The sequence below is a fragment of the Cydia splendana genome, chromosome 11 (genome assembly GCF_910591565.1).
Source record: "Cydia splendana chromosome 11, ilCydSple1.2, whole genome shotgun sequence".
NCBI classification, from domain to species: Eukaryota; Metazoa; Arthropoda; class Insecta; order Lepidoptera; family Tortricidae; genus Cydia; species Cydia splendana.
This window is the reverse complement of record NC_085970.1, coordinates 3,406,599-3,432,174: the sequence shown is the minus strand read 5'-3', so window position 1 is coordinate 3,432,174 and position 25,576 is coordinate 3,406,599. Positions and strand designations below refer to the sequence as shown.

The 25,576-nt window shown below is 37.7% G+C and overlaps 1 protein-coding gene across 1 annotated transcript; it reads left to right on the top strand.

Annotated features, from left to right (window-relative positions):
- Positions 1-765: 765 nt before the first annotated feature.
- Positions 766-24,979, top strand: LOC134794710 (uncharacterized). The gene is made up of 2 exons (XM_063766493.1): positions 766-1,007; positions 22,018-24,979. The coding sequence occupies exons 1-2, from the start codon at positions 968-970 to the stop codon at positions 22,932-22,934; spliced, it is 957 nt and encodes a 318-aa protein (XP_063622563.1). The 5' UTR covers positions 766-967; the 3' UTR covers positions 22,935-24,979.
- The last annotated feature ends 597 nt before the right edge of the window (positions 24,980-25,576 follow it).

Below are 25,576 nucleotides of genomic sequence, written 5' to 3'. Positions count from 1 at the left end.
GACACTGACATATCTAATCCATATCGTATCTAGAGGTAATATTTGACGTATCTTAAAGTTCGAATCGGCTCGATAGTTTCAAAATCATGTGCGCAGAACCGTCTTAATGCTACGCAAGTAGCCCGATTCCGATTTAACAATTTGTTATGGGTTTGAACTGATTTTGATACGACCATGACGATCGTTTTGGTGATTGGCGCGCATTTTACGCGCGACTCTTAGGTCCTTTATTTTGCATGCACCAATTAGCGTGAGCGATCTTCAAGGTCGTATCAAAACCATAACAGGTTGTCCTGCGGACGCAGCCTGGTTCCATTTTTATCGCCTGTCACTATGTCCGTCACTTTCGCATACTTGTTAGAACGTGACAGGCATGGTGACAAGCAATAAAAATGCGGCCGTGCTCGGTGCTAGACTGCTCAAGTATTTTTGTCAACAAGCCTTGAAAGTAATAAGACATTCCCTTTTCCCCCTGTATATATACTGACCCACTTATATGTAAGCACGTGGGCATAGACCCATATTACGGGCACCCGGAGGCGTCGTCAATTCTTTAATTCACATTGCGTATATAATTTCGTTTGATCCATATTACGCGTGACTTCACCCAGTGACTAAAAATAAAACCTTTGAACCGTAGAAGATGTAAAATGGTATAGGCATTCGAAGCCCGTGTATGGAGGGGTACGGTCGAGTCAAACATCTTTACAAGCTAAAACTCCATAAATATATTTACACGATCTTATTGTTAGTGTCTTAGAGGCGTGTAAATATGTTTTTGGTGCGTTGGCGTGTACAGTTGTTTGTGAACTTGACTGTTCAGTACGATTTGTCGCTTGGTACTTTGTGTTGTTTAGTTGGTGTTTCACGGTATTTAAGTATTAATGGGGTTGTGTAGTGGTATGGTGGCCGGCGGTCCTAATGGACGTGCTTGTGTTTAGTTGTTTGTTTTTTTAATAACTGCGCGATGAAAACAATGAAGATGCAGTTTGCCGGGGTTTGTGCAGGTTTGTTAGAGTGATTTCTTTAGTTTTTCATTTATTTACGTCAGTGGATTTAAAGTTACTTTTGTATATAGATTTTTTGTGTACTTTTGTGTCTTTTTGATGCAAATATTCACTTATTTATACGTTAATTCATTGGCACTTATAGAATTGACAGATAGTTATGCGAAAACACTACAATGATATCTTTATTTTATGTTTTACAGTTCGTTTTTATATCATAAAGTAAATAGGTATTACAAGAAATATTTCTCAGCAAATATTGGTGCAAAAATAATGAAAAGTAAAGCTTTATTTTCAGGCAGCTAATGGCCCATAGATAAATAGAAAAATAACTTAAAACTAGCATACATTTCACCCGGCTTATTGAATAAGCTGATTCATTCATTCAAGGCAATTTACGTATTTTTATTACATATCTCTCGTTTCTACTGAGAACTCATATTGTCTTATTAAGTATATCGTACAGTAATTAAGTCGCATTAAATTGCGAATGACGTTTAAAGCTCACCTTTATTTGGATTACGTTTATTTGGAAAACAGTTAAAATGTGCTAATGTTTTGAAACATTGTTTTATTAGGTTTTAAATAATAGTAATACGTTATCATTAACATTTAACACCTGTACTTACCGTAAAAAAATAATTTTGGTACCTATCGAAATATTAGTACATTTATTAGATTAAGTGACACGTATAAAAAAGCACAGACATTTTCTATAGCAGACTATACAATTATCTACAGATATTATACAGGTTGTTGGAAATTAAAAGTAGGACAATATTGATTAATTGTGAAGTGGGACATGATCACGTAAATAAACACAGGTATAGCTAAGCGAGTCACGCGGGACATTTTATTGAGTGATGAGTTTGTGGGATATTTACAAAGGCTAGAATTTTTACATTTTATTAGAACTCTTAATAATAACGGGATGTGACGACCCCATCGCCCGCTGGTTTTATCAGTGCAATCAGTCAACGCAGGGCAGCTTGTGGCGAGCTGTTGGGGATTAGCGCCCTCACGTACCCGAGAGCTCCTGGGGAGTTCTGTTACCCGCAAGGAGGGTGGGTGTTACAGGATTCTCTGCCTCTGGCTTGCCTTAGCCGGCCGGCCAGAGTGGAGTCGTTAGAGCTATAAGCTCCTGAGGTGGAAGTGAAATATGGATAAGACGCGAGTTGGCACAGTGGCTGTTAACAGCCACTGGGTAGAAAGCGGCGCACGCCTCTCGACACCCGTGAGCCGCTCACACCGATGTTGCCCTTAAGCCATCCTAGATGTCACTTTTTGTGGGGGCCCATCTTGTGAGGGCGAGTCACCGTCTGCCGGAAATAAAATTGCATACCGTTTTATTAGGCAGGCGTCCAGTTTTTTATCCCATAACTCAGTACTTAGTCCATCGCGTTCACCCAATAACCTAGTTAATTTTAGATCCCATCAACTCTCAATAGTCCTTACTTACACCCTGGCGGGTGCTGCCTCTGCGTGCGTCCCATGACACGGGTGTACGCATCCGGTCGGTGTACCCCTTACATTTCATTAAAGTGTCAAAAGGGCCTCTACGTGTTGGCTTCGGCTCCGCGCACGTCTCCCAAAGGTCCGGAACACATTGTTCCGTGATGGGAAAGACGTTAAATAAAGTAACATTAAGCTAATTAAATTTACGGTTTCACTCACGTGTTTTTTTTGTCACTCGCGCGACATGTTTACTGTTATTGTGTATGTGTGTGGTGTTTGTTGTGTGTTGTATTGTGGGACTAGAAGGTAGATCTGTGTAAAATTGGTTATTTATTAAGACGTGTGTTAAAAATTGTCAAATGTCTTGGAAACTGAGAAGAATCGCAATAGGATCTTGGAACAGTCGCAACTGGCCTTTGCGTACTTGTAGGAGTCTCTAATATAAATAACAATGCTTCAACGTCTTCGAGATTGGAGATATGACTAATCTATTCCTATTATGTGCGTACTAAACCTACACGTTTCATAGTAGACGTGGGTCATACACCGCAAATAGGATCATGACTTTCCTGTATAAATAGCTAAAAAATGATATATATTTTAACCGCATATTATAATTTCCTATTAAATTGTATAAATAATAACATCATCAGGAATTTACTGGTTCATGCTTACACGCACACAAATTGTTAACTATGTTCCACAGGAGTGACAATTTTTGTTTTATTTACTGTACAATTATGCCTCACATACAAAATGCCACAAAAACCCAATCAAAACAATTATCTGCATGCTACATGTAACAGGAAAAATATAATAAAAAGTCTACCTGTTCGCTATCTATACCTATAGTTCGTTTTTTTTAGCATTAGAAAGAACTTCGCAGAAGTAAGCTTGTGGTTCCAAATCCGGTACTTTTAGCAGTAATAATTTGAAGTAAATTATATGTATTGACCATGCTACATTAGATAATTCAATAATTATTAACAATTAAAGAGCCTGATAAAAACTGCACGCTTTCTTCTGTGGAGTTCTTTCTAATGCTAAAAAAACCGGGCAAGTGCGAGTCGGACTCGCGCACGAAGGGTTCCGTACAATAATGCAAAAAAAAAAAACAAAAAAAGCAAAAAAAAAAAACGGTCACCCATCCAAATACTGACCACTCCCGACGTTGCTTAACTTTGGTCAAACATCACGTTTGTTGTATGGGAGCCCCATTTAAATCTTTATTTTATTCTGTTTTTAGTATTTGTTGTTATAGCGGCAACAGAAATACATCATCTGTGAAAATTTCAACTGTCTAGCTATCACGGTTCGTGAGATACAGCCTGGTGACAGACGGACGGACGGACGGACGGACGGACAGCGAAGTCTTAGTAATAGGGTCCCGTTTTACCCTTTGGGTACGGAACCCTAAAAACGAACTATAGACGTGATACCATCGCCGACACTGTTAGCTGTACGTCGGTGGATCTTATGCCTTTTGTAATAAGGTCCACCGATGTACAGTTAATTAGCAGTGTTGCTGTTTGTACAACGTACTAATACGGCTATCTATAGGCATTGACGTGGTGATAAGAATCTCCATTTCCCTAACAAGCGTAATGACGCTAACATTGAAACTATACCGCTGCGAACATGCAAAGGTCTTATCTCAGTAAAAACCTGGCGTCACTTACAACCTTGTCTAAATAAATGCTGTATATTGAATTACTCTACAACAGTAACCTGTGGTAGCCTCGTGAGTGTAAATGCGTTTGTCAATTGTCTTTATCCATTCAAACGCATTACGCAATGAAAACGCATAATTTAGAACTTCTAATTTAAGCGCTCTGATGCATCTTACTACTAGTCTTATAAACTGAAAAAAGACATAGTCTTATATAATATGTAATACCTACTAAAAAACTGACCCTGTGGCCGAGGCCGGAATCGAACCGGCGTCTAGCTTAACTACGCGGCTAACGTTCTGACCACTAGACCACCCGACCTGGCAACGGGAAAATCCAGTTATTTTTTAGACACCCTGTAGTAGTGTGACTAGGTAGGTACTCAAATACACAATTATTTTTCATAGGTTTGGTTTTTTAATCATTTATTTACATACAATATATATACAATGGTACTACTAAACGAAATTAATAACTAGCTTAAATCTAAAATAGGCCCTTGAGGCATTGTACCAAGGATGCTGGCGGCATTTCCTCGCTGTATCGCAATGCTGATACGTTGTGCGAGGTAGCCGCCAGCTCTTCGGTCACCAGTTACGTCAACCAGACGCTTCGCGATTTCTGCGAACAACTTATGCGCGCTGGGACCCCATGGACCTAGAGTTTCAAGTTTGGTTTGGTTTGTTACCTAGTCTAGTAGAACTAGACTTTTCCTGATTTGTCCCATAGATAGACGTAGATTCCTTACATTCTGTCTACTAGATTTGTAAGCACTACATTTCACGATTAGGCGGAGGTAAACAAAATATAATAATTTTTCTGGCACTGTAACTTTACTAATAAAATTACTTGATAAATTTCTGTTTCTTGCCGCGTTGTTGTGCAATTAGAAAATTTAATTTCGTCACTCATTTTATCAAGAAAATTGTCAGTGACGCCCGTTTCCACTCCTGTAACTTTAACTTTAGTGTGTACGGCCGCACCTTTAGTACTTATATAAACGATGTAGAAAATTTGCAAATCAGATTAGTTAAATATTTAGTTGACAGTAAAATAAAAAATAGGTGTAATGATTATAGCGAGTTATTCCCACTTTGTAAAATTTTATCTGTACAAAAAAAAATTAAATACCTGATTGCTTTAGAAAACTATTACTTAGATGATTATAAACGGCCAGCATTTAATAAATACAACACGAGGAGGGTACGCGAAGGGAAGTTAATACAGCCTGCGGCGGTTAATTATTATGGGAAAAGGTTAAATAAATATTTAGTGCCTAGGCTGTTTAACGAAATAGGGTGGTTAAGAGGTAAACCTAGGTTAAGTAAGCCGATCCTTAAAAAGAGATTAAAAACATACCTTTTAGAAAATTAAACTTTGAGACAATGTGAAGACTTGTTAGGCATCTATGCATGTTAGTTTTTTATATTATAATAAGGATTACCTATTGTTTAAGTTACTAATTGTTTTGTTTAGGTGCATGATTCGATTAGTTAAGTGAGCGCTTCATTCGCCAACAAACTGGTTACAGTTTGGCGATATTGTAAATTTTGTTTATGAGCATGTACCTTTTGTGTAAAAAAAAAAAAAAAAAACAATTACTTACCTACATAAACATATAGATATACACACCCATAACTCCCTGTATCTTAGTAATCGAGTAATTTAATTAACCTAATAACTCATTAGGCCATAAACCATAATATATGCCTAATTCCATATTATACGTCGCCAATGACTCGTAATAATCCCAAATCCGATCGTGCAATCGGAGAGCACGGAGTTTAAACATCAGTGTATGATAGATAATGATAACTGGGGGTCTAGCCAAGATACCAATCGTTTGCGCCGTAGCGTACGAAACGCTAATTAAATTCTCTGTCGCACTTATATGGAAGAGTGATAGAGAGACGTTACCGTTTTGTTTGCTACGGTACGGCGCAAACGATTGGCATCTTGGCTACACTGTATAAATAAAATAAAAAGCCTTTTATTTCGTTGCAGATTACAAAAATTTAAAAACAAAAAAAGTTAAATCTAATAAGTTAGTAATTCATTTTGTTAGTAATAGAGTTATTAGTGATTTAAAATTTATTTTTTTATTTAAATGTTGGTATTATTTGATACAATTTTAATACAATTTTAATCTGCAAGAACCCCTCTGCAGGTGAAGGCCTCCTCCAAAGATAGCCAGTCCTCTCTAGATTGGGCTACTTGAATCCAGTTGGGGCCGGCTGTTTTTTTCAGCTCGTCTTCCCATCTATCTACCGGTCTTCCTTCCCTTCTTTTGCCTTGAGGACCTGCCCATGTAGTCACCCTTTTAGTCCATTAGGCCAAGAAAGGTACGCTCGGCTAGTATGGCGGAATGGAAATAATTAGTAATAGCTGAAATTTTCGGTGTATGGGACAGATAATAAATCTAGTGATTACGTCGACACATAATCCAAATAAATATATTACATTTAGGTATTTAAAAAAAAATGTAAAAATATAAAAAATCACAGAAAGTTTGTAAAAAATATTAATAACATTTTTTAAATTTATACTCATAGAGAAATATTTGCTTTATGACATTAAGCATGAATCACACAAAAAATAATTCTGTATCCTACATTTAAAGTAAGTAACCTACGGTTATTATTAAATTCAGTATATTTCCGTCCTCAAAAATGGTAATAGGCTATTTTTTCTCTCATTATTTCCAAATTACAATAAGTACAAGCGTTGCAATTTAATCGTACACTAAATAATACCGTATGGGAGGTTTTATGGGGTTGTGCATTAATTGCCTGGTTAAAAATGGTAATAGATCAATATCATATGGGATTTTTATTATGAGTTCTCCTTCATCGAATACTGTAAAAATCGGCTTGAAATATGATTCGTAACACAAAAAACCATCAAAAACGTTATCGTTGCTTTAAAGTTGCCGCGCACGAGCCAGCGAGCTAACGCGATTGGTCGTTGCATGGAGCGGGGCGACGGAACGATGAAACTTCCATCGCCCCGAGCGCGAATATTTAAAAAAGTATTTAGTATATTTACTATTTACTCGGTCAAAACATATGTACCAGTGAACGTAAAAAATATGGGAGACTAGATTCGAACTAATTATCAGCTTTAATCTGGGCAAGAGTGCTGTAAATAAGAAAGTAAATTTTACGTAATTGCAGGCTTTCCGTCTTTGCGTGCGCGTTAAATTTAATACAATAATAGGCCAATTATATAGGGCTATTATACTGACACACACCCAATTTGATAGCAGAAAAAGACGCGAAATTAAAATTTTCTTAGGGAAATCAAATCTTCGCGCCTATAAGTTTAAACTTTAGGTTTCAATAGCGGTCATTTAAGTACCACCCCTCACCACTAAAATGTAATTATCAAAAACGACAGTTGCTAATGTTCCCCAAAGTAAGCATTTCTAGTTAATGCTGCAATACAGTGGTACCGGGCACCTTGCGACGCAAGGCCGAGCAGGAATCGCAAACCTTAAAATATTTGCACTAATTAATTGAGTTAGGATTTTGTTAGTACTCTTTAATTGAATAGCAAAAAATATAAGTTATGCATTAGAAATACCGTTTTTATTCTATTTTTAATTAAGTAATTATTGTTAAACTTATTTTTACCGTGTGGTGTCGGTTAAAATTTCACTAGTAACATCATTTGGCGACTAGGGCAATAAAAGTCGACACCACAACCAACAAATTAACAAACAACAATAACCAACAAATTAACAAACAACAAAAATTTGCAGTAATATTCCAAAACTCGACTGAACGCAAGCGCACCGAACCGTGTCGCTCCCCTGACGCGACTCAGTGTCATAAAACGTAAGGCCGTGGTATTAACGACAGCGGATAGCTGAGCGGCGAGCGGTGACTGCAGGCGGCAATAAGGTGTTCAGTTAATGTTTTTATAATTTGAAATGACTTCGTTTCCATGTAGAAATAACCAAACAGACTTTAGAAGCATTTAATATTTTATTTGTGGCCGTATAAATTATGTTTTATTGGTAAATTAACTACAATTATTCATATTTGTGGATAAAACAATATACATACTATAATTAATACTAAATTAACATTAAATAAATACATTATTTATGACATAAAAATACATTGCGCGTATTTAACTACTTAGCACTGTTTAATTACGATACTTGCAAGCAAGTAGTAAAGTATATGGCTCCATCCTATCCTGTACCACGATATACAAGCGATAACATTTTTGCGACAGTTTTGTATAGATAATGGATTTGTCGCTAGAAAATTACGATATCGAGATAAAAGTCAGGTCTCTGAGCGCTATTGAAACCTAACGCTATACATGTTTTAAATTTGCCGCGCTTTTTCTAGTCAAGCTGAATGTGTTTCACTATAGAATAGTTTAATGCATATAAATAACATAATTAGTAAATAACATAATTTTGGACTAAGTACATTATATATACCTACATGACATCAGGCTATGGTTTGGCGCACCGTGACCCTGAACGGCGCGGTAATGTGTTACGGCTGTTAAGTGAAGTCCAGACGGGATGATCAAATCGACCGATTTGATCAGAAATGAAATTGGGGTCAATCTCCAAATTAAGCAACAATTAAACAACTGTACCGATATTTGGAACCTCAGAATAATATACCCGGCCGGATACCGGATAGTAACTTTGCTTGATTTCAGAGTAAACAAATTGGATTTAAGAAACAGTCACGGTCATATTGTACATTACTCGTTTATTATTTCAAAACAATTTAAACATCCACTCACTTGCACGCGTAGGTACCTACTCATTTCGAACATAGAAATGAGTCCGCGCCAATGTTCACCACGAAACAGGTTAAAACCTGCACAATGCGCACCTAAAAACCGAAATGTAGGTATTGTTAAATTTAGTTTGTAGTTAATTCGTTTTTTGGTGTAAGTGTATGAACCAAGGTCTGAAATAAATGATTTTTTATTTTTTTTATTGTTCCGCCGGCCGAAGATTCGGCGGTCGGATACCGAATATTTGGCCGACGGTCGGGCCGAATATCCGGTATCCGACCAAACAACTATCCATTGCATTTCTAATTGAGAGTGGCAACACTATCGTAGGTCGTATTGCCCTTTTCTAGCATATACGTCCCTCGCTCCTACACTCCCACCACACAGGCAGGTTGCTTTGTCAGTTATACAAGGCAAATTTTCAAGTCATTGGCATGCTGTTTTTCCATCTGGAAGGTCGTGAAGCTAAACTGCTGGTGAGTTTTTGAATTTGTACCTCAGTTTAGCTGACTATATTGAAATAGTTATTTATTTTACAAGGGGGCAAAGTTGTTGTTTAACCGCTCGTGCTAATATTGATACTTGAGCAAGTAAAACATTCGAAACATGGAATCTTAAGCGTTGCGAGGGTTTCAAAGCACGAGGGTTAAACAAAATTTGCCCCAAGTGAAACACAAAATGTTTCACCACACCAACCCGAAGCAAATATTAAATGTAAAAATATCATACAAAATCAAATACAAATGAATTTTATTAAATATTTATGATTTAAAAGTCAATTCTACCAGCAAACATAAGAAAACAACTCAAAATTTGCATTTGATTCCTTTGCCTCACTTGTGAATAAAATGAAACTTTGCTCTCAGTCTTTGAAGTGCAAAGTAAGCCTTTCCGAGCTGGTGTGAAATAAATAATTAAATTTTTCACGCCACTGTTCGGAAATGTGGCAATAGATGGTCTAAAACCAAGCTGGAAAGTAGGCAATAGCTGTAGCACTTGAACCACCACTACTACACTCGCGTGCAAAAGTATTGCATCACTTTGCATTTTTTCGTCCGCACCCAATATCTTTGTAATTCTATACCCGATTCTGAAAATTTTGGTATCAACTGAAAGCTTATAATGTAACGCATTAGAAAAATGGTAAATTCAATGAAATTTCGAATCTGAAGACTATAAAAAATCATAAAACTGAAAGTAGTCGCATAATGCTCCAAAAATAAATCCGGAAACTTGAGAATAAAAGTCATTTTTTTAATACAATATCGTTTATTATTATTAAATTAATACTTGGTATTGCCACCTACAGGCCTCCTTTCACAAACCAAGTGGTTTTTCATAGACGTAATTAATTTTCTAATGTGATCATGAGGAATAGCGTCCCACTCCTCCAGCAAGGCTCCCTTCAACTCCTCAACATTGACCAGGGCAGGATTCCGCTTTCGAACCCTCCTTTTTAGGTAGTCCCACACGTGTTCAATGGGGTTAAGGTCCGGGCTCATCGCTGGCCAGTCCATTGTGTCGATGCCCACTTCGAGAAGGTAGGCTGCGGTGGCCCTAGCGGTATGACACGGGACATTATCCTGCATTAGGATGAACCCCTCATCAAAAATACCGGCATAAGGAACAACATGTTCCTCCAGGATATCAGTGATGTACTTGGCAGCGGTCAATCCACTGTCACGGCCCCCGCCAGGCACGAAAACCAGTTCTGTCCGCCCGTCGTAGGAAATGCCGCCCCAGAACATTACGGATCCACCGCCATAGGCGACCCTTTCGGAGAAGAAACATTGAGCGAACTGTTCTTCTGGCCTTCTGTAGACTCTTCCTTTTCGGTCACATCCATTCAAACACATTCTGCACTCTTTCAAGAAGAGAACTGGGGTTCATTGCTCAATGGTCCAGTCCTTGTGATTTTCAGTAAACTCTCTTTAGGCTGTACGGTGTCGCGCCAGCAATCTGGGCACCGCTGCGGGCCTCCTGGGTGTCAAGTTCGCTTTCTTAAGTCTTCTTCTTATTGTCTACTCACTGGCAGCCACTCCTCGTACCTCACGCAGACGCTGCTGGATGGCAATGCTGGTCTGGTGTCGATCTCGGAGAGATGTTGTGACAAAGAAGCGGTCGTCCCTCTCTGATGTACACTCTCTGCGGCCGCTTCTTGGTCTTGAAGTAAAGGATCCAGTCCCCTGGAACCTCTGGTAAACTCTGCAAACTGCAGATTGGCTTAAATTCAGCTCGGCAGCTACTGAACGTTGGCTACGCCCCGCTTGCAGGGGCTGGATGATTTGGCGGACTTCAGCTTCAGTGGTTTCCATTTTTCCAGGTCTTTTTCACGGGAAAATACGCGGAGATATGTAACGATCGACTTCTGATAAGTGACTGATAACAACCCCTTCTCTACCCCCGTTTTATAAGGGTCAAGGGTAACGCAACTCGTGCGCGTGATAACGTGAAACCGCTCACAAATCGGGAAAATGCCGATAATTAGAAAAATACTGGGCCGATTTCCATGTTTTTTTACTTTTCGTAAAGCTAAAACTTCAAGGAACAGTCAGCAGCAGAAGTTGCTAAGCGGGCGAGGTGTTCAAAATTATCTTGAAGCGACTTTATTGTTAAGGGTATAAGAGCGTGTCTAGGTAATTGTAAACACCTCGCCCGCTTAGCAAATTCTGCTGCTGACTGAACATGATTACATTAAAATAATTTAGAGAAATTAACCAGTTTACAAATATATTGGATGCGGACGAAAAAATGCAAAGTGATGCAATACTTTTGCACGCGAGTGTACAATGTTTCATTATTATCATCATCTGTCATTGGTGACAGTTCGCTACAGCAATGAGTATAATTTAAAACATAAAAATCAATAAAAGGTCTTTTTTGGCGCAACTTTTTCCTTCAAAAATAAATTTAGGTTATTTATAGGACCAATTTCTTGTTTAAAAAAAAACGAAATGTCAAACTATTCATTCATTCAGTCAGTTCATTCGATTCACGCTTAAGGCGTTTTTTACTTTTGTAGCTGTTTGTGGTTTTTTTAGCAAAAACGCTTCTAAGTTTAGAGTCCGTTTGAAGCAAACAACATAAAAACGCCTCTTAAATATGATAAAAAAGAAAAAAGGCGGGATCGGAATATTCTCACTGAATTGGATAGTACTATAGAATATAAGAAACACGTATCTACGCTCGCTATAAAAATGAGTTCTTCTAGTGAAGAAAATGATATTCTTACGCTGACGCCTACCGAAATTCAAGAGACAGCACAGGCAGTGGCTAGTAATTTGCTACCAGAGAAATCGCGGGCTAGTACTTATAGTTATCCAAATGTTTCCTTATTTCCTCGCAGTAGTCGTGAAAAGCACTATGTAATGCCTCGGCCGGAAACGCTAAAGATGGAGTCGTATTATTCGAGGGCCTCCACCAACGTGTCGGCCCTCAAACTCACTCGTCCATCTTTTTGCGGTTTTCCGTCCTCTCCTACAATGTACTATAGTTGTCCGTTAAATTATCTAGCAAATAAAAACGATCCGGAATAGTGATGTGAAAGTGCAAGAGGATATTAGAAAGAGAGATGCCTAAGAGTAGCATACCATAATGAATACATGTGTCTTAGCTGTATATTGTATTGTTATAAATAATGTTAAAAATGCTTTATGTTGCTAATGTGTTCCAAATTGTGCTGCTTTGGCATTAGCTGTAAGGTGCAATTTGTTATTTGAATTAATAAATAAATACAATAAATGTTAATTTTACAAAATGTACCTATCAAATTGTATACTTTACTAAATATCTCTCTCCTCACAGGTGTTACAATAAAGGGTGTACGTACTACATTATTAATTAAACACTCATAATATAATTATATTACATACACATAATAAGTATATCATAGGATATGTATAATCACATTGGTTTGGCGTCTTCCCACCACCAGGCGATAACAAACATGTTTCAATATTATTCTTAGGTTCCGAATATCGGTACAGCTGTTTAATAACAGCATTTACACAAAAATAAAACGCTAATTAAATAACTTATCATATTCGGAACTACAGATGCAACGGATAGTTGTTTGGCCGCATACAGGATACGGGAGGTACGGCCTGACCATAGGCCGAATATTCAGTATTCAGCCGCCGAATATTCGGCCGGCGGAAATATTCAGGTTTTTCAGGTGCGCATTGTGGAAGTTTTGGCCTGTTTCGTAATGAACTTTCGCGCGGTATATAGGTCTATCACTAGGTACGAAATTAGTGCGCGAGCTAGTGAATGGAACGTTTAAATTGTTTTAAAATAATAATCGAGTACGATTATATTCCGATATCAAGCATAGTTATTTAGTACCCTTACTTTAGTATCCGGTATCCGTCCGGATATTAAAATAAGGGCGAGGTAGGATACCGGATAGTAACCGAATATCCGGTGCATCTCTATTCGGAACCTAAATTTTTAATCCTGCATGGTGCAAATATGTATAATATTGAGACAATGACTTGAAAATTTGTCTTGTATAACTGACAAAGCAACCTGCCTGTGTGGTAGGAGTGTGGGGTAGAGAGGGAGGTATATGCTAGAAAAAGACAATACGACCTAGGGGCTGTCCATACATGACGTCATCTATTTTTGACGAGTTTTGTCGCCCCCCCCCCCCCCCCCCCCATAAAATCATCAAAAAATCATGCTTCGAATGACACCGTTTCCACCTGCGTCATGCTACCATCATCCGATGTCCAGACCCCCCCCCCCCCAAATTTGAAATGACTTAAATTTATGAATAGCCCCCTACGACAGTGTTGCCACTCTCAATATTATTTATTCTTAGGTTCCGAATATGGTATGGTTATTTAATTAGCGTTTTATTTTTGTGTAAAACGCTGTCATTTTAAAGCCGTACTTTTCGCCTTATTGCAAAGGAGTAAGGTGCAAAAGTGTAAACATATATTTCACGTCGACTCTTATTATACTATGTTATACTTATTATGGAACTTACTATGTTATACTTATTATGGAACGTAAACTATGAATTGAAAGAGCACGAAATAGTCAATATAATACGTTTGTTGAAAAAAAAACTACAGACGCTTAGGCGCGAAGGGTTATTGTCTCATAGAAAATTTGAATTTCGCGCCTTTTTCTACTGACAAAGTTGTTGGATAGACGTTAATATCAAATTAAAGAGTGGGCCTACACACTTCGCTGTGACAGAATGTGAAAGTGTCACCAAAACTGTCAAATGACTACGATAATAAGTATGTATTCCTTTTATAATGCCACTCCACACTATGCCATTCTGAAATTAAATAAGAACGATAGATAGTCATGCGCAATTATTATTTTTGTAGTGGGTCATAATTGACGTATATAATTACGAATATAATTTGAACATCAACCAATAATATTGGATATGATATCAGTTATTTTTAATCAGCTATCATTCACGCGCGCGTTCATTTTGCTCAGACTTGGCCGCACAAATATTTGGTGCGAGCGAGACGCCCGCGCACGTTCGAATTGGCCTGTCACTTGTAGCAACTTGTAGGTAAGTACATACTTACCTACATACTATCCACGCGTCCTTGGCACGAACTCCCGCCACCGCCCGCATTGAAACTGTCCCCGCGCGCCGCAAGGAAATGTAATCCTTAGCATTAGCGCAAAGAGTTCAAATTTGGTAGTTTCATTTAGCGAATTTGATAAAATGCACATATTTATTACATTGACCATATTTTTGTGTGATTATGTATTGAATATCACTTTGAACGTTATCAGAACAAAGTCTGCAAGAAATTATATCTATAACCATTTTTTCTAGCATGTTTAAGGCGTAAATATATATACAAGTGTTACAAATCATATTGATGTCGGATTCTCGGATAAATAGCTTAATGAGGTAGTTTTATGGTAATTCAATCAAAGACCTGATTATTACTTTTTTTTATATCAAGTTACGACGTATATCCGTGAGGCCCCGCCATTTATTGAATTAGTTATTTTCCGTGTTAATATTTTGACTGATTCCATTGTCGACTCATTATAAATATTATTTTCGTCACGTTTACGAACTAAAAATACTATTACTATTTTTAACAAACAAGAACGGCTCTTTTTTTTAACTATTTTTTTTTACCTACTTCCGGACAGAAAGTTTTTTGGATTCGAAAATAAAGTATCTTAAAATGATCTAAAGAACAGGAATCAAAAAAAAATTGCCTATTACTAATTAATGTTTAACGTAAGCGTATCTTTACTGGAGTACATCTCTGGTCTTGTATGCGTGCCACATGTCCGGCCCACTTCCATTTCAATGATTGAGCGTGTATCAATCCATCCTTTGCCTTCGTGATATGTCTTATTTTTGTGTGTCTTATTTTTTGTATTTTTTTAATATTCATCATACTGCGCTCTATACCCCTTTGGCAAGAAATAATTTTGTCCTTTATTGTTTGGTTAAACTTCCACGTTTGGCAAGCATACGTTAAGCACGGTATAAGGCATGAGTTTAGTACCTTAGTTTTAATATTAGTTGGCAAGCTGCTTTTGAATATCTCCTTTAGTGCCCAGTATTTGTTCCACGTTAACTGTGTTCTACGTTCCACTTCTTGGTAGTTACTATTTTGGTCAAAGCTAATTTGTCTACCCAGGTATATGTATCTGTCTGTATACTCGAGCGGCTCACTACACTCACTATCAGCGTATATTGTCCTCTTTGTGCTGTTAGTCATCAACATTGTTTTTTACACTGTATAAGAAACATAAAAGTAACGAGGCATACTCCGAAAGTGGCTCATTGCTTTACTATGAAGCGAATTGAAAGTGATACGTTTCGACCCTGGGGAGAGTTACTTTCCCAGTAGGTATTTTTTTTTACATTCATGGTCAGAAATAGTCTGCTTTTAACCCCTGGTTAACAATCTACTATTAATTATGCAACTATTCAGATATACGAATACGAGGCTAAAAGGTTTCGTTAAATTCGTGAATAATCTCATTACCTATTAGGGCGTCCGCTAGCTGGCGCTGGTGCCATTAAATAAATAATAAATATCAGGCGACATCTTACACAGATCAACATAGCCCAAAACTAATATAAATATTAAAATTAATTTAATAATTTTAATTAAAAAATATTTATATTTGATATATAAAGGCACAATAATCATAATAATACAAATTACAACTAACACTTACAAATAAAAATTAAAACTATAAATGAAAAAAAAAACAAACCGCTCCCTGCCGTTCCCGGTGCAAAGGTGCCCATGATGCTCGCAGCATTACCACGCTGGATCACCACGGACAGCCTTTGGACAAGGAACGACTCGGAGCGGGGGCCCTCCCCTTTCTGTCTGAGTCGACGTCCCAAATCGCGAGTGAAGCGTTTCGGCTGACCAGCAACCCGCCGCTTCTACAGAGAAAGGTATGACTATGTAGCCAGGGGAGAGAGGGACATATTTTTGATGCTTTAGATCCGCTCATTTTAATTTAAGATTCTAGTTAAATCCGTCGCACGCGTCCGCGCCAGTTAGCAACGCTCACCTATCGCTAACCCGCTCCGCGTAACCGCGCCAGCTAGGGGACACCCTAATCACGTTCGACGTGTTGCCTCTCTTTTGCACTTGTAAGTGTGACAGGAAGGCAACACGTAAAACATGGTCCGCGGTAGGCCCTCAGTTTCCTACGAAAAATCGATATAATAATAATGGCGACCGCTTCATCAAGCATTTATGTTTCCGTGACGATCGCGTGGCGTTAATGAGCCAATATCCTTTTAATTTCTGGTCATTTGGGCTTCAATAATGTTTCATTTTACGGAAACGGAGGCATAATAGGCGCTTAAATAGGTACGATATTATTAAAGTAGATTTCGGGGACGGTGAAGTCCCCGTGGTCTCGGAAAAGACTGGCTAAAGTTGACATCAACATGTTCTAGGCGCGCGAGTTTTTCGAACTACCCGCACTTGGTCTTGTTTATCGACTTGAACGTCGTTGTCGCTGTCGTCATCGCCGTCGTCCAAACAAATTAAAAAAAATACAACGGGTTACACTCCGGGAGTGCCGACAGAAGTAAAAACTCAATGACTAGTCCAAAATGTCTGCAGCACTATCTATGTATAATTGACCCATCCTCCTTTCTATTGAAAAACTTTAGTTCCGAAATTGCAGCCCAGTGAGCTTAAATGTGTAGCATTAATTGTTTAAAAATTCGAATAGAAATTGTAAAGTTACCTTGCAGACGTCGCATCTAAATATATTTGGTCATGATATTTTGAGTTTAATTCACCAGTACTAGAGTTCACTTTTATTAGCGATTTCATCAAGATGTAACTGTGAGATCCTCGTATTTCAGCCCGTACAAGATTAGAACATTGAGCTTTATTGCTTAATATAAAAGTCCAGTTTTAATTAATTGACCTGATTATGATACGTTATGACTAAAGTTCTTTGGTGAATAACATTGTCCGTGACACATGACGTCAGCGTTACGTTACGCGTTACGCTGAATCGAGTTTATCATTTTTTCCCCACCTCAAAAAGTGCTCAGCGCCGCTAAAGAAGTTTTCACTTCAAAAATATCCGTCATGTCGAATATAATATAAATGCAACAGGTTTTGTAATGGGTGTTAAATACAATATTTGAGTGAATTGAAAAAATTTTTTACATAGTTAAGCACCTGTAATTAGTCTAAAGTTAATTGATTCCATTGTGTTACCATTTCTATTTAAGTTAAATGAATGAAAGTGTGCTAGTGTACGCTATAGACTTATATGTGTACGAATTAAGTACAATAAATACAATACAATACAATTTACATAGTTAATTTTCGTAACACGAATGAATCAATTAAGTTAAGACTAATCACAGCTTCTTAACTGCGCTTAATTACGTAATTTTTTTTTGCAATTCACTCATTTATATGTTCAGCATCATGAGTCAACTGTCATCACGAATGAGATAAACACTCATATGAGTCGGAAAAACCAAGTGGTCAAGGTTTCAATACAGCTACGGAAGTAACACAAAACAACTTTTAATTGCTCAATAGACCCGCCAATCTATCGCTAATCCTTCTCAATTGGTTAATGGAAACACTAGTGCTGAGAAATACCTTGTGCACGTCATTATCTATTAGATCGTTTATTTACGAGCTTAGCTGGACCTTGGTTCAATCAAAACATGTGTTTTTGTTTTAAATCATTTATTTACATACAATATATATACAGTTGTGGTACTACTAAACGAAATTAATAACTAGCTTAAATCTAAAATAAGCCCCTGAGGCATTGTACCAAAGATGCTGGCGGCATTTCCTCGCTGTATCGCAATGCTGATACGTTGTGCGAGGTAGCCGCCAGCTCTTCGGTCACCAGTTAGGTACGTCAACCAGACGCTTCGCGATTTCTGCGAACAACTTACGCGCGCTGGGACCCCATGGACCTAGAGTTTCAACTCCAAATGGTACAAAATGGTACTCTCTACCGAGGCTCTTATATTTGTTACGTTTTAAAATTTCGGCGCTTTTTAGGTACATGTGTACCTACAGACAAAGGAAAATTGTCCATTTCGCAGACACTGCCAGTAGTATGAAGTTCGTAACATACCAATAACATATTATTATCGAATTGTTTTTTTTTAAATTACGAATAGGCCTCCAAAACATAAATATACCTACTGAAATACTAAATAATGTTTTATCAATTATATAAAAAAAATTGTCTAAAATCTAAATGAGCAGAATTGGAAAAATTAACACTGCGATAACAATAACAATTATCGTAATTATTTTTAATAAAACCTGATGAAAAATACTTCATACCGTAAAATGGGGTGAGTAGGGTTTATGTTCTAAATCTTTTTAAAGATGATAGGATACCGACTGAACCTCTAAGCGATCTCAACTTAGAGAGTCCATCAATACTGAAATCAGAATTTATATCAGCCTTAGAACATATGAAGCGTAGAAAAGCTTTGGGTCCCGATGGAATTGCGGTGGAAGTATTAATATTGATACATGATTATAATATGGATAATTTAGTTTCATTATTTAACAAATTTTATCAATCAGACAATATGCTCCCTGAAGACTGGCTCTTGTCAATATTCACACCACTACCTAAAAAGGCCAATGCCAAAAGCTGCGGCGATCATCGGATGATCAGCGTGATGAGTCATTTCCTGAAGGTATTTTTAAAAATCATACAAAGAAGAATCTACAAGAAAATAGAGGAAAACATAAGTGACACACAATTTGGGTTTAGAGCCGGACTAGGTACTAGAGATGCCTTAGTAGCAGTCCAAGTTTTGGTACAAAGATGTTTAGATGTTCAAGTAGATGTTCATATGTGCTTTATCGACTTCGAAAAAGCATTTGACAACGTTAATCATGCTAAATTAATCAATATATTAAAATCAATTGGAATAGATGGTAACGACATTAAATTTATAGAGAACTTATACTGGAAACAAAAAGCTAAAATCAAAATTAATAACGTTCTGACTGAAGAAATTCAAATAGAGAAAGGCGTAAGGCAGGGCTGTATCTTGTCACCCTGCTTATTCAACTTGTACTCGGAGGTGATTTTTGAAAGGGCTTTTGAAGAACTTGATCTTGGGATCCGTGTAAATGGCAAATTGATACAGAACATTCGTTACGCTGATGATACCGTCTTATTTGCTACTAACCCTGAAGACCTTCAAATAATGCTGCAAAAACTGAATAACACACTTTTGGAATATGGACTTAAGATAAACACAAGTAAAACAAAACACATGATTGTTAGTAAAACACCAATTTCAGAAACACTTAGACCACTATCCTTAAATAATAAAATAATAGACAGAGTAAAAAGTTATAAGTACTTACCTGGGTTGTTGGTTAAATGAGGACTGGGAATCAGAGAAGGAAATACGGACGAGAATTGAAATAGCCAGAAACACCTTTCAGAAAATGAGGAAACTTCTAACTAACAGGAAAATAAACCTAAAACTGAGGTGGCGCATGGTTAAATGTTACATCATCCCAATTCTTATGTATGGTTCCGAAAGCTGGACCCTGAAAAAGAATTTGGTCAACAAACTAAGGGCTTTTGAAATGTGGATTTATCGAAGGATGCTCAAAATTAAATGGACTGATAGAATAACTAATGTCAGAGTTTTGGAAATCATGAAAAAAGGCTTAGAGGTAGTATCAACAATAAAGAAGAAAAAAGCAGCATATTTTGGACATATATATAGAAACAATAAATACAACCTATTGAAATTAATAATTGAAGGAAAAATTGAAGGGAAGCGTGGCCGTGGTAGAAGGCGCACATCATGGACTGAAAATATAAGAGACTGGTTAAAAGTGAAGAGCATAGATGGACTAATTCGCATGACTGAACATAGAGAGACATATAGACATATGGTCGCCGACCTCCTGGACGGAGATGGCACTTGAAGAAGAAGAAGAAGGGTTCGCGGGGAGAGTTGGGTTATGAAAGGGGAGGGAAGGGATGAAAGGGGGGTGAGATAGGATTTTAAGGCTACTGCTACAAAAATAATGTATTCCAATTTAAAATGGAGCTGTAGTATAATACTCATAATAAAAAAAAATCGATCCAACCATCTTCCAAAATCACCTTTGTATGAAAACCCATCTCACCCCAATTACGAGGGACTACGGGGTGAGGTGGGATTTCCTGTTTATCGTCAAACTTATGAAATGGAACTACCTAAAATAAACAAAACTAAAATACAAACGTCCGGAACACTTATTATATGTCGCAGTCGGATCGTATAATCCGCCGTATTACATTACGGCTAGCCGTTTTAAAAAACAGGGGCGTTTTGAAATGCGGCGGTTTAACGATTAGCCGGATTGAATGCGGCTGAATGAGAATCCGCCGGAATGTATTCGACGTCATACGTTCTTCAACACGGCTAGCCGTAATGTAAAACAGCGAGTCATTAGCCGCCGCTTTGACAGTTTTTAGTTCCCATTTTTAACACTCGTGGCGCTGCCTGACAAACGCTGGGGTGTGCATCAAATCTGAAGTTAGTCGGACTGTTTCTTTACAAAAAACATTTCCTTCGCAACTTAACTAGACGGAGCCCCGCTTCGCGGGGCTCCTATTTCTGAGCGGTTAGCCCTTCGGGCATCTGAAGCTACCTAACGAACCTAACCTACCTACCTATTGATTTAGTGAGACGTCCGTGAAAACATTACACTTTGGGGAAAAAAGCGTAGGTAGGTAAGTAGGTTAGGTTCGTTAGGTAGCTTCAGATGCCCGAGGGGCAAACGGCCCAGAAATAGGAGCCCCGCTTGCGGGGCTCCGTCTATTTAAGTTGTGAAGGAAATGTTTTGGAAAAGAAACACATGTAGTGCGGTGGGACCATGGTAAAAATAAATTAAATTGCAAACATTGTCAAACTCCGGTTACGTAGGCGACCGAAAGAACTGGTCACTCTACAATCTAAAATAGTAGTACGATGCGGCTAAACGTAGGACGCCTTATTGAAGAACGTGTCGCAATGACAATCCGGCTAATCTCTCTCTCGCTTCGCGGGGCTCCGTCTAGTTAAGTTGCGAAGGAAATGTTTTTTGTAAAGAAACAGTCCGACTAACTTCAGATTTGATGCACACCCCAGCGTTTGTCAGGCAGCGCCACGAGTGTCTCTAATCCTGTGATTGTGGGGAGCCAACTCAAACAATCCCTCACATCATAGGAGAATGTCCTATAAGGCGATTTACCGGAAGCATGCAGGACTTGTTAGCACTCACACCGGATGCAAGGGATTGGCTACTCAATTTAGATATTAAATTGTAAATATTTTCTTTCTGTATACTTATAAAAATTGTAAATTAAATGTGTATTCAGGAATAAAGCCATACGACATAATAATAATAATCCGGCTAATCGTCGAACCGCCGCATTTCAAAACGCCCCTGTTTTTGAAAACGGCTAGCCGTAATGTAATACGGCGGATTATACGATCTGACTACGACATATACACCATTCAGTTTGCATATGTAATAATAAAATGTTATCGAGGTTTGAATGTCAGTTTTGCGCCTACTCACCCCATTTTACGGTACCGTTAGTTACACACTAATACTTTTCGTTTTTCTTTCCAGCCCTATTCTCCCTGCTGGCTCAGCATGCTACTGCAATCACCACCGAGATCGTCGACGTAGGCCCAGAGGAAGTGCAGGACTCCCCCGAATACTGCGCCACGTGCGTCAAACTGGACTCCATTTGCTACAACCGCTCTTACCTCTTCGAGCTCACCGCTAACTTTAGAAAACACGTCGTCATCAAGAAAATGGGCATCCTAAGATCCAACAACGTCTTGTACTACACTTTTGAACCAAAACTCAAGGATCCAGAGTACTTTAAAGTTGCCTACGTCTCTCTAGATTCACCAGCATTCTTTAATGGTACGATTAATGATGGGAACACTAGCGTCACATTTAATTTTTCGGTCTTTGATTTTAATCAGAACGAAAACAAAATATATCTCGGTGGTTCTGATGGTATATGGGCCCTTGAAGAAGCTAATACAGACCGCCCAGTTTTAAAATTCTTCGCTGCTAAAGGTCATAAAATCACTGATGTTGTTTCGAAGGACTATGTATATTTTACAGAGACAGATTCTCAAGGAATAATTAAAGATAAGAATGGTCACTTTTTTAGAAAATTGGAAAATAAAACTATAGAAAGTTTTGTTTTGGATAAAGATGTCGAGTATACAGTGGTTTATATACATTCTACTGGGTTGTATGCTTTCAATAGTAAAACTAACGAAGATGTGAGGTTGTCGACGAATCGTTTCTTCAGAGGGCTTACAGTAGATTTGGAAGGGATAGTATATGCTTGGTATATAGACGGAATATATAAAGTAATTCTAGACAGTGTTTTAGTACACTCGACAATAAGACGGGTTTCCGATGTTATAGTAGGTACTATGACGTTTGATAATTCTAATAATATAATATATTCGAATGGAAGGTCTTTGTATAAGTTGACTAAAACAGATAATACCAAATGTTAGGTAGTCATTAGGATTATAATCCTAAAACTTAAAAAAAAATTAGTACAAAGATCGGTACCTATTTCTTCCCTCGTTTTTGCTCATGTCATATTGAAGAGAATATTGCACAAATACATTAACCTATAATAGATAATTTTTAAGAAAAAAAACCGACTTCTAGTGGGCCCGGTGAAAGATGATGGTTGATGGTGCACTATGTAGAAAAGGAGGTAAAACCACCCACTTTCCTAGTAGCATTTCGTTTCTGTATAAGGGTCGTAGTTCTAGCCTAACCTAACCCACTTCTCTGATAGCAGTTCGGTTCTGTGAGGATCGTAGTTCGAACCTAATCAAACCCACTTTTCTAGTAGCATTTCATTTCTGTAAGGCTCGCAGTTCTAACCTAACCTAACCCACTTTTGTTCGGTTCTGTGAGGATCGCAGTTCAAACCTAACCTAACCCACTTAACGGCGCATGCGGTGCGGTGGTTTGAGCGGGAGGGGTTTGGCATCATCATACTTTATACCTACATTTTATGGTAGGTACCTAATCATAGTGGTTTTCCGGGTCTAAGTCCGAGTCCGGATCCGAGTCCGGGTCCGAGTCCGGGTCCGAGTCCGGGTCCGAGACCGAGTCCAGGTCCGGGTCCGACCCGGATCCGGGTACGAGTCCGGGTCTGGGTCCGAGTCCGGGTCCCAGTCCAAGTCAAAATCGAAATTCGAAATCACCAAACGTGTACTATGCGTCGTTGAAGAGTTCTGTTCTGATCATCATCAGCAGTTCCACTTCATCAAATGCGACAGTTTTTAATGTAAATGCTTGATTTTATGATGAAAATACAGAAAATTCTATACGTATGCCTTTAAGATTTAAGGAGTTCCCTCGATTCCTCATGGATCCCATGTTCAGAACTCGAGCTTGACAGAAATGTGGCTTAAAAACTAAACTTGCTTAAAAAACATAACGAAGAGGACAAATCGCCAAACGTGAACTATGCGTCGTTGAAGAGTTCTGTTCTGATCATCATCAGCAGTTGCACTTCATCAAATGCGACAGTTTTTAATGAAAATGCTTGATTTTCTGATGAAAATACAAAAATCTATATACGCATGCCTTTAAGATTTGAGGAGTTCCCTCGATTCCTCATGGATCCCATCATCAGAACTGGGTTTTGATAAAAACGGGACCAATCTGTATGCATATACATACAATCAAAAAAAGAATTTTCAAAATCGGTCCAGTAATGACGGAGATATGGAGTAACAAACATAAAAAAAAAACATACAACCGAATTGATAACCTCCTCCTTTGGGATTTGGAAGTCGGTTAAAAAGTATTTCTTACTTCTCATCATCGTAAAAGTTGTTTTTATATCGTTTGTAGACTGCACATGAGAACAAAATGACTTTTTATGCTCTAGAGTCTAGTACATAAAGTTAATTCATCCATTAAAATACGACCCATATAAACGTATATTGACTTAGCAATAAAATCCAAAACCTGCCATTCAATTCCACCACCTGGCAGGGAGTAGAGAACTCTAGCATAAATAACCGTTTTTTCCATTCTTTGGCCCATTTCGTTTTTTTAAACTGCATGCGTTTTAAAGGTACTTCGTAATAATATTATTTAAGTAAAATTAATTAAGTTTATCTATCGTAAAATGTGCCTATTTTGCTCCCCACTGGGTCAATGTGCTCCACAGTTTTTTTTATATAGGTATACATTAAAACTATACCACAATCTCATTTAAGTGTTACAACATGATGGTAGTGATTGTCTTCTTTATATCGGTATATATGTATCAATATGCCACAACATAATAAATTTAAGAAATATTTCAACTTTTGGAGAAAGGTAGTACATTTTTCGGTACATTGGTTTGTTGATACTTCTTGAAAATTTATATTGAACATACCCAGTATAGATAATTGTTGTTAATTGTAATTACATTTATTTTATACTTAAGATATGTTAGACCACCAAATTTCTGTGATTTGTTGTAAATTAAAATTGAAATAATTGCTTGACGAATTTTAAGAGAATAAATATTTTTCATTGAGAATGTATTTTTTTTTTAATTTATTTATCAAAAAGTTCACAACATTTTTGTAACAAATTATATTACTCGCCAAACTGCGATTGCACTTTGTTGGCGAGATCGCGCTCATTTTTACGTTTTAAACCTTTTTAAACTTATACAATATTACCTATTATGCTATGCACTATGCACTAAATACTTAACTTAAAATACATACTATCCGAGAAGCGAACATGCATGGCGATTATGATGACAAATCAAAAAAGATTTAAAGTAGGTTTTAAGTATTTACATAGGTACTTAAGCCATTGGCATTGATGTAGGTGTTCATTTTATTTCCCACTTCTCAAAATGGACTATAAATAAGGAAATTCCCATGCCGTTGTGTCTTTTTACTTGTTTTGAAACATAAATTGAAATGCGAGAAGGGAGCCAAGTTCATTATGTCTTGTATTAATTCACCGACAAACTAAAATCCAAATGTAAATGGTAAGCCAGATAAGCAATTACTAACGACAAATTAACTTATCCGTACTGTACGGATATGATGGTAGTCTTGTCTACACGACACCGTGATAAAGCGGTGTTCGTCACTTTATATCCCGCGGTGTTAAAAAGTGA

What these genes read in the sequence shown, in the direction of transcription:
- LOC134794710 (XM_063766493.1), top strand. Translation starts at nt 968, where the DNA reads ATGAAAACAATGAAGATGCAGTTTGCCGGGGTTTGTGCAG. An exon ending in GTTTGCCGGGGTTTGTGCAG is followed by an intron (nt 1,008 to 22,017) that starts GTTTGTTAGAGT and finishes TTTTCTTTCCAG; the next exon opens with CCCTATTCTCCCTGCTGGCT.